At 48.1% G+C, this 14105-nt stretch overlaps 1 protein-coding gene across 1 annotated transcript in view; it reads left to right on the top strand.

Annotated features, from left to right (window-relative positions):
• Window positions 1-14105, top strand: part of CCNJL (cyclin J like) — a 52688-nt gene that overhangs the window by 15163 nt on the left and 23420 nt on the right. The window contains exon 2 of the mRNA XM_065875254.1: window positions 12239-12452. Coding sequence (XP_065731326.1) covers window positions 12239-12452 — 214 coding nt within the window. The remainder of the gene's footprint in view (window positions 1-12238; window positions 12453-14105) is intronic.

Raw genomic sequence — 14105 nt, 5'->3', positions numbered from 1 at the left:
CATCATGACCCCTACCCCTAGGTGATGGAGGGTGTGGGAGAATGAGGGGCACCCCCAGTCGAGAAGGTGTGGGGCATGGTCATATCAGGAAGCTGCTGAATGCAAGAACTCTGGGGGCGTTTAATAAAAAGGTTGTGGGTGTTTTCGGTTCTGGGAATGAGGAGGTGTGTTTGGAGCTGGCCTTCCTGCCATTTGCAGAGTTCAGGGGGCCCGGGAGAGATGGGGTGGCTGGGGGTGACCTTTCTCTCTGCTGGAAGGAAGCTGCAGGCCAGATATCAGCAGGAGAGGATGTCACCAGCATTGTTGGCTTCATGTACTGCAAGCCACCCTCTCGAGAATGTTGAAATAGCGTTCCCGCAGAGAAGTTGATTCTTTACGGAAAATGTCTCCTCGGGGTTTATGAAGCAATCGGGCAAGAGTGGAAGGGAGGGTGAGTGATCCTCCGGCTTTGCAGGGCCTCCTAGGTCTGTGGTGTGTCCTCCTGAGGCCTCTGAAGAACCAACCCACCTCGTCCCCTTTCTTTTTCCCTTTCAATTTGCATGTCTCCACTTCCTGTTGGTCACCTTGGTTACCCATGGCGTTTCTTCATGTCTTGCTGCTCTTTGTTCTCAGGCCGACTCAACCCCTGCAGTTGTTTCCCAAGGAGCTGGCCCAGAGCCTGGAGGCCCAGCCTCCCTCGGGAGGTAGCCGTTGGCAGCAGGGAGGATGAGCATGGTGGGAAGCACGGGAGGAGACCCAGAGTGGTTTTCTTTCAGTGGCTGGTGTGGGAGAGCAGCTCAGCCGTGCTCTGCACCTTGGGCTGTATGAAGCAATTGTCACATTCAAAGCAATGTCACACCCCGGGCCCGGCCAGCTCCTCTGATGTCCAAGCCAGGATTTGCCACTAACCTGGAATGTGGCCTTGGCCACTGAACTTCTGTGCCTCAGTCTCCTGGGTACTATTGTTAGTGGCAGTACCTCTGCCCGGGCCCATGTCAAGATGGTGGGTGTTGGGATGGAGAGCCTAAATTGGGTTAAATTGTCAGGGGTGTCTGTGTGCAGAGAAACAGTGTCAGAAGGGCATATATCGACACTCATACATACTCACAGTTATCTCCTGGTGGAGAGATTGCTGGTGATTTAAATTTTCTTTGTGTTCATCGTATTTTCTACAATTTCTGTAGTGATGAGATATTTTATAATCAGTTAACTATAGCATTATTTTGGAAGGAAAACACAAACCTAAACTATCCCATGGGGACCCCAAAACATAGTGTTAAGATCACGGAGTCAGAAAGCCCAGATTCACATCCGTCATTTATTTAATTTAATTTATTTATTGATTTTTGCGGTACGTGGGCTTCTCACTGTTGTGGCCTCTCCCGTTGCGGAGCACAGGCTCCGGACGCGCAGGCTCAGCGGCCATGGCTCACAGGCCCAGCCACTCCGCGGCATGTGGGATCCTCCCGGACTGGGGCACGAACCCGTGTCCCCTGCATCGGCAGGCGGACTCTCAACCACTGCGCCACCAGGGAAGCCCACATCCATCCTTTATTAACTAGGAGCCCTTCGGCAGGTTACTTAGCCTCTCTGAGCCATCCTTGTCTGGAATACTGGCATGCTGACAATCCCCATCTCCTGGGTCTGTTGGAGGATGAGAGGACAAAATGCATGGGATGCAGTGTCTGGCAAATGACATAGAAGCTTTCAAATTATAAATATACATATATATAAAATGGTATGTATAATATGATACGTATATATAAGCTTTCAAATTATAAATATGATACATGTTTTCAAATTGTAAATATGATACATTCGTCATAATGAGCAAGTCCAGGTACTCATGAAGACCAGAGGGGAGGTATAAAACTCAGGGAGCTGAATTCCAGGGGAAAGAGAAAGCTCTGTCTTTGCCTTGGGGTGACATGTGCCTCAGTCTATCCAGTAGCAACAGAGGGTAACCAAGGAGGAACCAGGTCTGTGGTTTACGGAGAATTGGGAGCTGCCAAAGTTATAAATATATATATATATATATATATATATATATATATATATATATATATATATATATATGAGATGGGACAGGGGCAGGAGATTTAATCTTGAGCCCAGTCCCTGGACCCCGCAAGGCAGGGCAGCCAGCACTTGGCTGCCCGGGGCTTCTGTGGCTGGCATCTGTGGCCTCTTGTGCCCCTCCTAGGCTCCTAATACCACAGCCATGTGGAAATTCTTACCAGGGGCCATTCTTCAGGTGGAAGCTGTGGTTTTTAATCTCAGCAAGCTTTTCAGTTAATCTCTTGATTTCGAATCATCAAATTATTAGGCAGTGAGCCAAGGATTTTCACCAGAGTCTTGCCTTGCAGATGTGCCGGCGTTTCATTTTCCCCAGCGCACCAGGGCCCAGCTGCCAGCACCCTAAAGCACCATTTCACAGAACAAGCTCTCTGGTATGTTGTTAGTCTGCCCCTGAAAAAGGACAGCAGGTGGTGGTGGTCTGTGGATAAATAAATTTAACCTAGCGTTTCTCAAGACTATGTAAGTTTTTTCCTGAACAAATGTTTCAGGGCCTCTAATGGGCTAATATGTATGTAGTGTTTCCCGAACTAATGGTCCAGAGAACCCTTTTTTCGGGGGCTGGGGTGTCATGGAACACATGTTGGGAAGCATTACCTTTGGAATGACCAAGTGTGGAGGGCATAATTTATGATTCTTAAAGCTCCCAGCCCTCTGTAAACACTGACCTTCTTCCTCCTCGGTCACCCTGTGTTGCTGTTGAGTAGACTGAGGTACACACCACCCCAAGGCAAGGACAGCTTTCTCTTCCCCTGGAATTCAGCATTTCCCCCACCCCCACCCCCCCTGCCCTCACACTGCCAGGCTTTGTGAGTAGTTGGAATTGCTCAACTAGATGAATAGTTTTATTCAACCTGAGATCAGGAGCAGCTCATTTTTTCTTACCTTTTCATTTCAAGCATTTGCGGTTCCCCAAATTTGGAGATTTGGGTAAGTATTGAGTATCTCTTTTGTGTCAGGCGCTGGGGTCACAGAGCCGAACAAGATGAACCCAGTCCCTGCCCTCGTGATGCCCAGTCAGGGGTGAAGAAGGTGGTGCTTGTATAGGGAGAGGGAGGGAGGGGTGGATGGAGGGATAGATGGATGGATGGCTGGAAAGTCCTGGATGCTCGGAGACTGACAGGGGCATGACCAGGGAACACTTTTCAGAAGTGACTTTTAAGCAGAGATCGGAAGAAAGAGTGGGTTAATAGTCAATTAGAAAGTAACACAGTGCAGGACACCAAGAGGTCAAATGAAGACTTCCCTTTCTCCCCTAATATGAGAAACCAGGGGTGACTGGCTGAACTTTCACAGTACGCATGACCTTCAGAGCCCTCTGAGGTAAGCCTTAAAATGCCGGCGGAGGCTGTTTGTGAGGGGCACACACTGAATTTTCTTCCCCGTCTCTCCTGCAACAGTGATGGGCTGGGGTCCTGGCTACGGGCTCAGGGTCTGTTGAAGTGCACTTGGGGCTGGCCTTGCCCATGTTCCCACGCACATCTGAGCCCAGCACAGGTGCAGAGGGTTTGCCAACCTCTGCCAAGGTCAGCACCTCTGTGCTGGGGGCAGGGGAGGGGGAAGCATGGAAACCTCCAAAGCCTCTACAGGTGGCCCTGCTGCCTCTGTGTGTAGCTCGGTTTGGGGCTTCATGTGGGTCATGATTCACTTGTCCCTGGCCTCTCTTGGAGCCCTGCACCTCTCAGGTGGTCCTCTTTCTGCTTTGAAAGCCTCAGGCAGAGCTCTTAGGCAGCAAGGAGAGTGTTTCTAAAGGACTCAAGCCTGTCTTGACAGTCACCGCCTTCCTCTCCCCCAAAATGGCACCTCTGGTATCCCTGGGGTTTCCCACTCGGGGGCCGTTCCCCCACCCCGTTGGTTACCCCAGGGAAGGGTGCAGGACCAGGTAAGGGAGACTCGGGGGAGGAGGTTAGAGAAGGCCCCAGGTGGAGGGAAGTTTCCCCAGTTGGTGTTTGCTTGGGTCGCAGCTGTGTTCATCACAGAACACTCCATTCATTCATTCATACATTCATGCACTCATTCAACAGATACTCATTCGCCCTCACTGTGTGCCGGGTACCAGGGGTACAACCAAGACCTGGAAAGAGGTGGCTCCCTCCCTCCCGGAGATCACATTGTGGGTGGTGGGGGCAGGGAGGGGGCGACAGATGGAACACTTGAGTCAGCAGTAACCGCTGATTGTAGGGGTGCTGCAGCAGAGGGGGGGTCAGGGAAGGCCTCTCAGACGACACCCGAAGGAAGATAGGAGATACAGCCCACATGTCCAGAATCGGGGTCTGGTTAAGTCACAGCACAACCTCACAGTGAAACTCCAGGCAGCCATTGAAACCACAGATTCCTGTGAAAGGGACGTGCTTGTAGATGAGGATCCTGTTCTGTGAAAGTTTGCACAGAGAAACATCCGAAGAATCCATGTGAAACTTAATAGTACTTCTCGCTGCACCGGGGATTATCAGTGATATTTGTTATTCTTTTTTACTTTAGAAGATTTATCAGTGAGCACCTAATTTATAATTAGTAAAAAGAAGAAACAAAGAAAAACACTACTTCTGGGTAGTGCCTTGGTGGGGTCTATGCATCTTGTGAGGGTGAAGCGGGATATTTAGCCCAGCACTGGCAGGGGGGATGCTATTATTAAAGAGCTGATTTTGTCAAAGTGATGATGCAGGGTTGCCAGGGAATCCTCGGGGATAAGGTTTGAGCTGGGCCTTATTATAGTGGGTATCCAGTCCCTCTCTCCATTTTTTTCAAACTGGAAACACAGTAATTGAAGTAATAAAGCGAATGTTTTTTTTTTTTTACAGTGAATGTTTTTTAAAAATCTGGGCAGTGTTAAAAAGCGTGAAAGTAAAAATCATGTGGGATCCCAGCCCTCTGAGATAACCACTGTAACCACTTTGGTATACGTCTAATAGTTTTTTTCCTAGTCCATTGTTATTATTTTTAAAAATATGATAAACTACTGAGATAACAAGAGCAGGGTTTTTTTTAAGGTGGATCCCCCTGCCCTCACCCTATCATGGCCATCTGTCCCTGTGCTCCCGCCTCTAGATGTACCTGAGGCACAGGTGCTCTCCCGTCTGGATCAGGTGATAAAGAGCCAGAACTGGGGAGGGAGAGTTTCAGGAAGCTTCTGCCTGCCCCTCCACCCCTCCTCTCAGTGCCTTCTCCGCAGCTTTTGTGCTGGCCACACCGATGCTGCCCCTGGCCCCAGCTGGAGCAAAGTCACCCTGCCTGACTGGTTCCTGCCCCCTTTCTGCCCGCGCCAGCTGCTGCGTGCCTGCCAAGTGCCTGCCTAATCCAGGAGAGCTTCCTGAGCCGCCTCTCAGCAGGCTGCTCTTTGGTTTCTGGAATCCAGGCCACTCAGCACTCAACGGAGGGTCTGGCTTCATGCACCCGGAGCTGACTTAGGTCAAGAGTGCTTGGGGAGGAATGCGATCCTTAGAGCAAAGCCCTTGTAATGAATGCCTTTCCCCGCTAATTGGGTTAGGGGAGTAATCGGCTGGACTGTCAACTAAGCAGGGTAGGCATGCTGGCATCCCGCATTGTTGTTCATTTGCCAAAGAATTGCCCTGCTCTGAGGTGCAGGAGAAAAGCAGAGGCTCAGAGCTCCTAATTCCCTTTGGTTCCGGGGCTCCACAGAGCACGTGGAGTGGTCAGGCTTCCTTTTCTGCACAGACCCCCAGGCCCAGCTATAACCCCTCAGGTAGAATGTCTCGTTCCACCGTACAAAGCAGCTTCCTATGAGAGCCCGACAGAGACAGATAAGCTCAACTTACCTGAGATTTGATTGCCCAGTTTGAGGGAAAGGCCACTGACGCTTGCTTAAGTGCTGTTAAGTGCCAGATGCTTTACATTATGGCACTGTGACCCCGGTTTTTTGCATGAGGACACGGGTTCAGAATTCACATGCCCAAGGTTAGTAAATAGTGGAGGTGAGACTCCACCCCAGAACTGCCTGACTTTACAATCTGTGCCAAGTTGCTCCCCTATATATGGCAGGGATGGGTGTATTTGGAACAGGGAGGGATGTCCTTGTGTTCATTCTTTTTTTTTTTTTTTTAAATTGACTTTGTTTTTTAGGGCAGTTTTTGGTTCACAGCAGTACTGAACGGAGGGTACAGAGATTCCCCATGTACCCCTGCCACCCCCTGACATACACACAGCCTCCTTCACTATCAACAACCCCCCCACCAGAGGGGTCCATTGGTACAGCCAATGAACCTACATGGACACATTATTGTCACCCAAAGTCCACAGTTTACATTGGAGTTCACTCTTGGTGTTGCACATTCTGTGAGTTTGGACATGTATCCATCATTATAGTATCACACAGAGTAGTTTCACTGCCCTAAAAATTCTCTGTGCTCCCCCTGTTCATCTCCTCCCCACCAAACTCCTGGCTACCACTGATCTTTTCTCATTCTCTCCATAGTTTTTCCTTTCCTAGAGTGTCATATAGTTGGAGTCATAGCATGCAGCCTTTTCAGATTGACTTCTTTCACTTAGTCATATGCATGTAAGTTCCCTCCATGACTTTTGATGGCTGTTCATTCCTTTTTGCTCATGCAGATATTTTTTTGAGCACCTGCCCCTGGGCCAGGCTCTGGGCGCTGGGCAGATGGTATCGGCAAGATGGACGTGGCTCCTGTTCTCTGAAGCTAGTGTTTAGCAGGAAAAGACACATAAATAAGTAAATACCTGGCTGTGAAGAACAGCGTGCTAAGAGAGAAAACAAGGGGCACCTGATCTGGAATGATGAAGGGTCAGAGAAAGCCTCTCTCAGGAAGTGACCTTTAAACCCGTGTCTGAGGGAGGAGAAGAAATGGGGCTGGGAAGCATCGCAGGCATCTGTTCTAGTGTTCAGAAGCCTGCCCACACTTGAGACCAGCCTTTTCCAGGAAGCCCTACCTGCTAACTCCTTCCGGAGCTATTGTTGCCTGTTCTGAAGGTCCATAGCTTTTACTTTTATGCACCGATGGCCTCCTGTGAGAATCTGCTCAAGCCAGTGGGCCCTTTTCGCAGGGGAGTGTTCAGAGGAAAGACTAACAACGTATTGCTTTGAGTTTCTCTGGACACAAGGGAAAATCCAGAGGGAGGGAGTGAAGCTTGGCTGGGCTGAGCTGAGCCGGGAGGGAAGTCAGGACATTGCATATCTGACTTACTGTGTTTGGGGCCTTTGAACTGCCTTGATGAGGGCAGCGCGGCCTGGGCCAAAGGTCGCTTGGCTAATTTCCCCCAGCTGCTGCCTGTGGAACACCAAGGATCTGTGGTGTGACTGCTTGCTTCTTGTCAAGAGCCGTAGAGCCCTCTGCTTAGAGGAAGTGCCCAAGTAGGCTGCAAGCTTGTGGAGGCTGCTGGAGGGTGGGGAGAGGGCCCTGTCGTTGAGGGGCTGCAGCCACACGCTGGCTGCTGATACCAGCTGTCTGGCTGTAGCCCAGGACGAGCCTGGCTGAGAGGTCTTCCCGCATGGCTGCTGCGCCCGTGTCAGTGCCCTGCTCTCAACCCTTCGCTGGCTCCCCATTGCCCTCAGGGCAGGCCGGATATCTTAGCAGGACATACAGTCTGGGACCCTGCCCACCCTCGCAGCCTGCTTTGTTCAAGCATACCCTCCCTCTCCGGCTGTTCCAAGGGCTCCAGATTCCCCAGACGGGACACCAGTGTGGCCTTGCAGGTGCTGTTTTTCCTGCTGAACTTCCTTTCCTTTCTGCTTCTTCAGCAGGTTAATTCCTAGACATCCTTCCAGAATTTGGCTAGACAGGTCTCTTCTCCTTGAAGTCCCCACGGACCTGCTACTCTACACAGATAGCCACACCTTCCTCTGGGCCCCGGGTGGTTGATACTCATCACTGCAGTCCCTCCCTTCCTGTTCCCCTCCCTTCCTTCACTCCTTCACTATTTAGTTTCGGGCACCTGACCATGTTCTCATCACACCAGGGTGGTGGCAAAACAAACATAAGCAAGAGCAGACCCAGACCCCCACATTCAAGGAGCAGCATGAACCCATCAAACAGTGCAGATGAGTAATACACAGAGAAGTCAGATCTTTTCCACAAAGAAGTTAAGATTTTCTCCATGATTGAAAAAGTCTACAAATCATAAATGCTGGAGAGGATGGGGAGAAAAGGGAACCCTCCTGTACTTGGTGGGTATGTGAATTGGTGCAGCCACTATGGAAAACAGTATGGAGGTTCCTTAAAAAACTAAAAATATAATTGCCGTATGATCCAGCAATCCCACTCCTGAGCATATATCCTGAAAAGACAAAAGCTCTAACTCAAAAATATATATGCTCCCCAATGTTCATAGCAGCACTATTTACAATAGCCAAGACATGGAAGCAACCTAAGTGTCCACTGACAGATGACTGGGTAAAGAAGATGTGGCACATATATGCAATGGAATATTACTCAGCCATAAAAAAGCATGAAATAATGCCATTTGCAGCAACCTGGATGGACTGACCTAGAGATTGTCATATTAAGTGAAGTGAGTCAGGTAGAGAAAGACAAATATGTGATATCACTTATATGTGGAATCTAAAAAACAATGCAGATGAATTTATTTATAAAACAGAAACAGATTCACTGACATAGAAAACAAATTTATGGTTACCAAAGGGGAAGAGGGAGGGTGGATAAATTAGGAGTATGGAATTAATAGATACGTACTACTATATATAAAATAGATAAACAATAAGGATTGTTTACTGTATAGTATAGGAAACTATGTTCAATATCTTGTAATAACCTATAGTGGAAAAGAATCTGAAAATATATATATATATATATGTTAACCAAATCACTTCGCTGTACACCTGAAACTAACAAAATATTGTGAATCAACTATACTTCAATTAAAAAATTGTTTATTAAAAAAAGATTTTCTCCATGATTTAAAAAAAATAAAAGGTTGAGGAAGAGGCTACATTAAAATTCTTCTAGTCTCAGATCTAATATTGCTAGTTAGTTAAGCCCTGGGGTTTGTAGGACTTTGTCAAACTCAGTTTCTTCATGTATAATGTTAGGAACAGGAAATAATTGATTGAGGCTTTGGGCATCTTCCTTGAGCACAGCCCTAGGGCTACTGAGAGAGCTGTGTGGTGGACTCAGGGCTCTGGGGGAATAAGCCAGAAGAAAAGAGATCCCAGCATGAAATCTCCACCAGGCTTTGCTTTCAGAGGAGCTTTCCCAGAGTCCACAGCTTTCCTCCGTAGTGTTGATCATGGTTTGGAATTCTGCAGTTGCCTTATTCTTTGATGGCCAGCTCTTTCTAACTGGGCCATAAACTCCATGAGAGTGGGTGATGTGTCCATCTTATTTTTTTATAATAGCTTTATTGAGATGTAAGTCACACACCATAAAATTCACCCATTTGAAGTACACATTCAGTTGCTTTTAGGGTATTCACAGAGTTGTGCAACCATCCACACTATCTAATTTCAGAACATTTTCATCATCCCTGAAAGAAACCCCATATCCATTGGCAGGTCCCCCCGCCACTAACCTCCCCAACTGCCCCCAGCTCCCAGCAGTTGCTAATCTGCTTTCTGTTTGTATGGATTTGTTACCGAAAGGGGGGCCGCTTCCAGGGCCCAAGAGTGGGCTCTTGTCTAACGCTCGGAAATGTATTGTCCGAGGAGACACGTTATCCTTACAGGGCGAAAGGCTTTATTGGGAAGGGGCGCCTGGGCAGAGAACAGTGGAATAAGGGAGCCCAGGAGAACTGCTGTGCCGCGTGGCTCACAGTCTCAGGTTTTATGGTGATGGGGTTAGCTTTCCAGGTTGTCTCTGGCCAGTCATCTTGCTTGTGCCCCTGTTTGGTCTGACTAAGGTCCTTCCTGATGGTGTGTGCATCTCTCAGCCAAGATGGATTCCAGCGTGAGGGTTTCTGGGAGGTTGGCAGGACATATTATGGGCCAGCGTCTCCTCCCTCCTTTTGGCCCCTCCCGAATTCTCCTGGTTAGTTTGCAGCGGCAGTGTGCCCTATCGGGACCTCCTGTTGTGACACAACTCATGCAAGTGGTTATTATTGTGCCTGGCTGAGGCAGGCAGTTTTGGTCAACAGATTTTCCTATACTGGACATTTCATATAAAGGGAATCACAGGATATGTGGCCTTTTATGATTGGATTTTTTTTTACTTAACATAATGTTTTCAAGGTTCATCCATGTCGTAACACGTATCAGTATTTCATTTGTTTTTGTGGCCTAATAATATTCCATGGGATGGACAGACCATATTTTTCCATTCATCAGTTGATGGACAGTTGGGTTGTTTCCATTTGGGGGCTATTATGAATAGTGCCACTATCAACATTCCAGTACAAGGTTTTGTGTGGTCCTGTGTTTCCATCTCTTGGGAATACACCAAGGATTGGAACTGCTGGGTCATGTGGTAACTCTGTGTTTCACGTTTTGAGCAGCTGCCAGATCGTTTTCCACACTGGCTGCACTATTTTACTTTTCCACCAGCAGTGCATTGAGGCTTCCAGTTTGTTCCATTTTGTCCACATTCTCGCTAACACTTGTTTATTTTCTCTTGTTTTGGTTTTTATAATAGCCATTCTAATGGATGTGAGGTGGTATCTGATTGTGCTTTTGATTTGCATTTTCCTAATGATTAGTAATGTGAGAATCTTTTCATGTGCTTATTGGCAATTTCTATATCTTCTGTGAAGAAATATCTATTCAGTCCTTTGCCCTTTTTTTTTTTTTTTTTTGTGGTACGTGGGCCTCTCACTGTTGTGGCCTCTCCCATTGTGGAGCACAGGCTCCAGGCTCAGCGGCCATGGCTCATGGGTCCAGCCGCTCTGCGGCATAGGGGATCTTCCCGGACCGGGGCACAAACCCACGTCCCCTGCATCGGCAGGCGGACTCTCAACCACTGTGCCACCAGGGAAGCCCTTGATGTTATCTTTTGAAAGTTTAAAATTTTGAAGTCTAACTTATGCATTTTTTTCTTTTTTTGTTCCTTCTGTCTTGGATGTCAGATCAGAGAAGCCATTGCCTAATCTAAAGTCATGAAGATTTGCTCCTGTGTTTTTTCCAAGAGTTTTATAGTTTTAATCTTACATTTAGGTCTGTGTCTATCTCATTCCAGATTGTACCTCCTGTGCCTAAAATAATGCCTGATGTATAGGAGGTACTTGATACTGAGTGAAATGAATGAACTGATATCTCTTGAATGAGTGAGTGAACAGATATCTTCTCATCCCAGAGCTGTTGCTATTTAAGTAAAGCCCCAGGGTTAAGAGAGGGCATTAGACGGAGGATGGGCACCAATTTGTTTTAATCTCCTCCCCCAGGGAAGCTGCCCTTAGTGAGCTCTCACAATTCCCTTTCTGCCAGCTTTTCTTTTCCTGTTTTTCCTCAGTTTTGTTTCCCTATTTGACAAAATGTTGCTAAGACATTTCCTAAATAAATTGTGTCTTGTCTACTTTGGTTAAATTATAAATATGGTAGATATACAAGAAAAATTTTTCCGTCATAAAAATCTTGGTTGGGTGACATTTCTCTTGTTGGTTTTTATTGCGTTAGACTAAATAAATTCAGGTGACACGGCAGTGTATGAATTACAAAGGAAAAGTCACCTCCTAGGGGGATATATGATGTCTAGAACTTACTTTTAGAAAAAAGCACGTATGTCTGCAGAGAGAAAACGTAATATGTCAACAACTAATGAATCTGGGTGAAGGCTATCTGGGAGTTCTTTGTACTGTTATTTTAACAACTTTTTTATGGTGAATTTTTTCAAGATAGGTGCTTCACATCCATTTTTCATTTAATCCTCTGCTGTTGAGGAAGAAATGAAGGTGAAGGCAGGCTGACCAAGGTCCGTCAGACTGGTTGAGTAGAGGAACCAAGATTTGGATGTGGGTCTCCAACTCAAGGCCTCCTACATGTTTTATGGCCTCGTGCATCTCAGATAGTCGAGCTTTTGCTGGGAATGACCCGCTCCTTCACCTGCCTCTGTCTTCATGTTCTTGACACTTTACAAGCCTATGCTCAGTGAGGGCAGGTGGGAGACGGTCCAGGAGTTTCTAGAATAGAGGAACTGCCATCCTGGGACTTGAAGGAAAACGAAGAGGGTGTGGAGGGAATCAGTGCTTCCTCACCAGCCAGCAGGTGGGCCTCTGAGGCTCTCGGGAGACAGCCCTGACCCCCCTTCTGCCCTGCCTGTTCCAGGAGCTGAAGCTGCCCACCTTCCGAGCCCACTCCCCGCTCCTGAAGAGCCGCCGGTTCTTTGTTGACATCTTAACCCTGCTGAGCAGTCACTGCCAGCTCTGCCCCGCTGCCCGGCACCTGGCCGTCTACCTGCTGGACCACTTCCTGGATCGCTATAACATCACCACCTCCAAGCAGCTCTACGCCGTGGCAGTCTCCTGTCTTCTGCTCGCAAGTACGTGGAACCCACTTCTTTCCCCGTGCTGTTTCCTCAGCCGGTGAGCCCGGGCGCTCCCGAATCGTTCTACATTTCCATGGTCTTTGCACGTCTTCCGTGCTCATCCTTAGCTGGATGCGAACCACAGTGATAACAACCAACATTTTCTTTAGCATCTGTAACGTACCAGGCCAAGGGATGGGGATTTTAGCAGCTTGACCTTAATGAATCCACACAGTGACACTAGAAGACAGATACTTTTAGTACCCCCGTTTCACCGAGGCACAGAGAGGTTAAGAAACTTGCCTTGGGTCACCCAGCTCATCTATAGCAGACAGGATTTGAGCCCAGAACTGCATGGTGCCAGAACCTGTGTCTTAACCCCATGTTACCTGCTTTCTGACATAGGGCTTCTGAAATTGCTGGGGGGGGTTGAGGGGGGGAGCCCTAGCAACCACTGTTCTTAGAGGTGTTTAGAAATGTGACTGTTTGTGTGGGCCCCAAGCAGGACCCATTGTGTAATTCTCCAGGCCTGGGCGCAGGCCTCTTGGAGTTTGTATCTTCCAGTGAGGCCTCACTAACACACGGCATGGGGACTTCCCTGGCGGTCCAGTGGTTAAAACTTCGCCTTCCGATGCAGGGGGTGTAGGTTCGATCCCTGGTCGGGGAGCTAAGATCCCACATGCCTCACGGCCGAAAAACCGAAACATAAAACAGAAGCAATATTGTAACAAATTCAACAAAGACTTTAAAAATGGTCCACATCCAAAAAAAAAAACTTAAAAAAACAAAACAAAACACGGCATGGCTTTGACCATCTGTCTGCCTAGGTAGGAAATGAATATGCCACTACTCTGGTCATCTGCTTAAAGCACAGTCTGCCGTGCCACGCTGCAACTAAAAATTGCCCCCGATTTACCGACAGTCTTAGAACGACCGTCCGTCAGGGTCCTGCCTCTCTGACCTCAGGCCTTTCTCCTCTTCCATCCCTAGGTTCCAGCCAAGCCCCTCCTGTCACAGATCTTTGCACATGCTGTTCCCTCTGCCCACAGGACTTCCCATTCCTTCCCCCTGCCCATCTGGTCCTGGTTAAATGGCGCTCGGGCCCTGTACTCACATCCCTGAGAAAGCCTCCCCTGCCGCCTTGGGAGTGGGGTGTACATAAGGCCTCCCTGAGGTACAGCTGCACGGCCTCATGGACTTTCGATTGACACTCACCTCCCCCTGCTAAGCAGTGAGTTTCAGGGAGGGAAAGGAACACATAGTAAGGCCTCAAAAAATAAGATTTGTGGACTCTCGTGCTTCCAGAGCCGGGGGCGGGAGTTCTATCCCTGGTTGGGGAACTAGGATCCCACATGCCGTGTGGTGTGGCCAAAGAAAATAAAATGAAATAAAATGAAAACAATATTTGTGGGCTAAAGGAAATGAATGGAGCCAGAGTTTCCCTTAGAGTTGGGCCAAGTTGCCCTTCATGCAGACGGGTGGGACACCCCAAAGTGGCCAGCTGCAGTCACATTTCTTTGACATCTAGTCTTTTCTCCTTAAAATTCAATCACATCTTACATTCTCCGCTACAATATGTTATTGTCCTATTTTATTTTATGGGTCCCTTCCCCATTCCCCAGTGCTTGATTCCCTCTGATGCTTTGAGACCACCATGCCCATTTTCTC

This window comes from Phocoena phocoena, chromosome 3 (genome assembly GCF_963924675.1).
Source record: "Phocoena phocoena chromosome 3, mPhoPho1.1, whole genome shotgun sequence".
Taxonomy (NCBI): Eukaryota; Metazoa; Chordata; class Mammalia; order Artiodactyla; family Phocoenidae; genus Phocoena; species Phocoena phocoena.
This window is presented reverse-complemented; position numbering and strand designations above follow the sequence as displayed.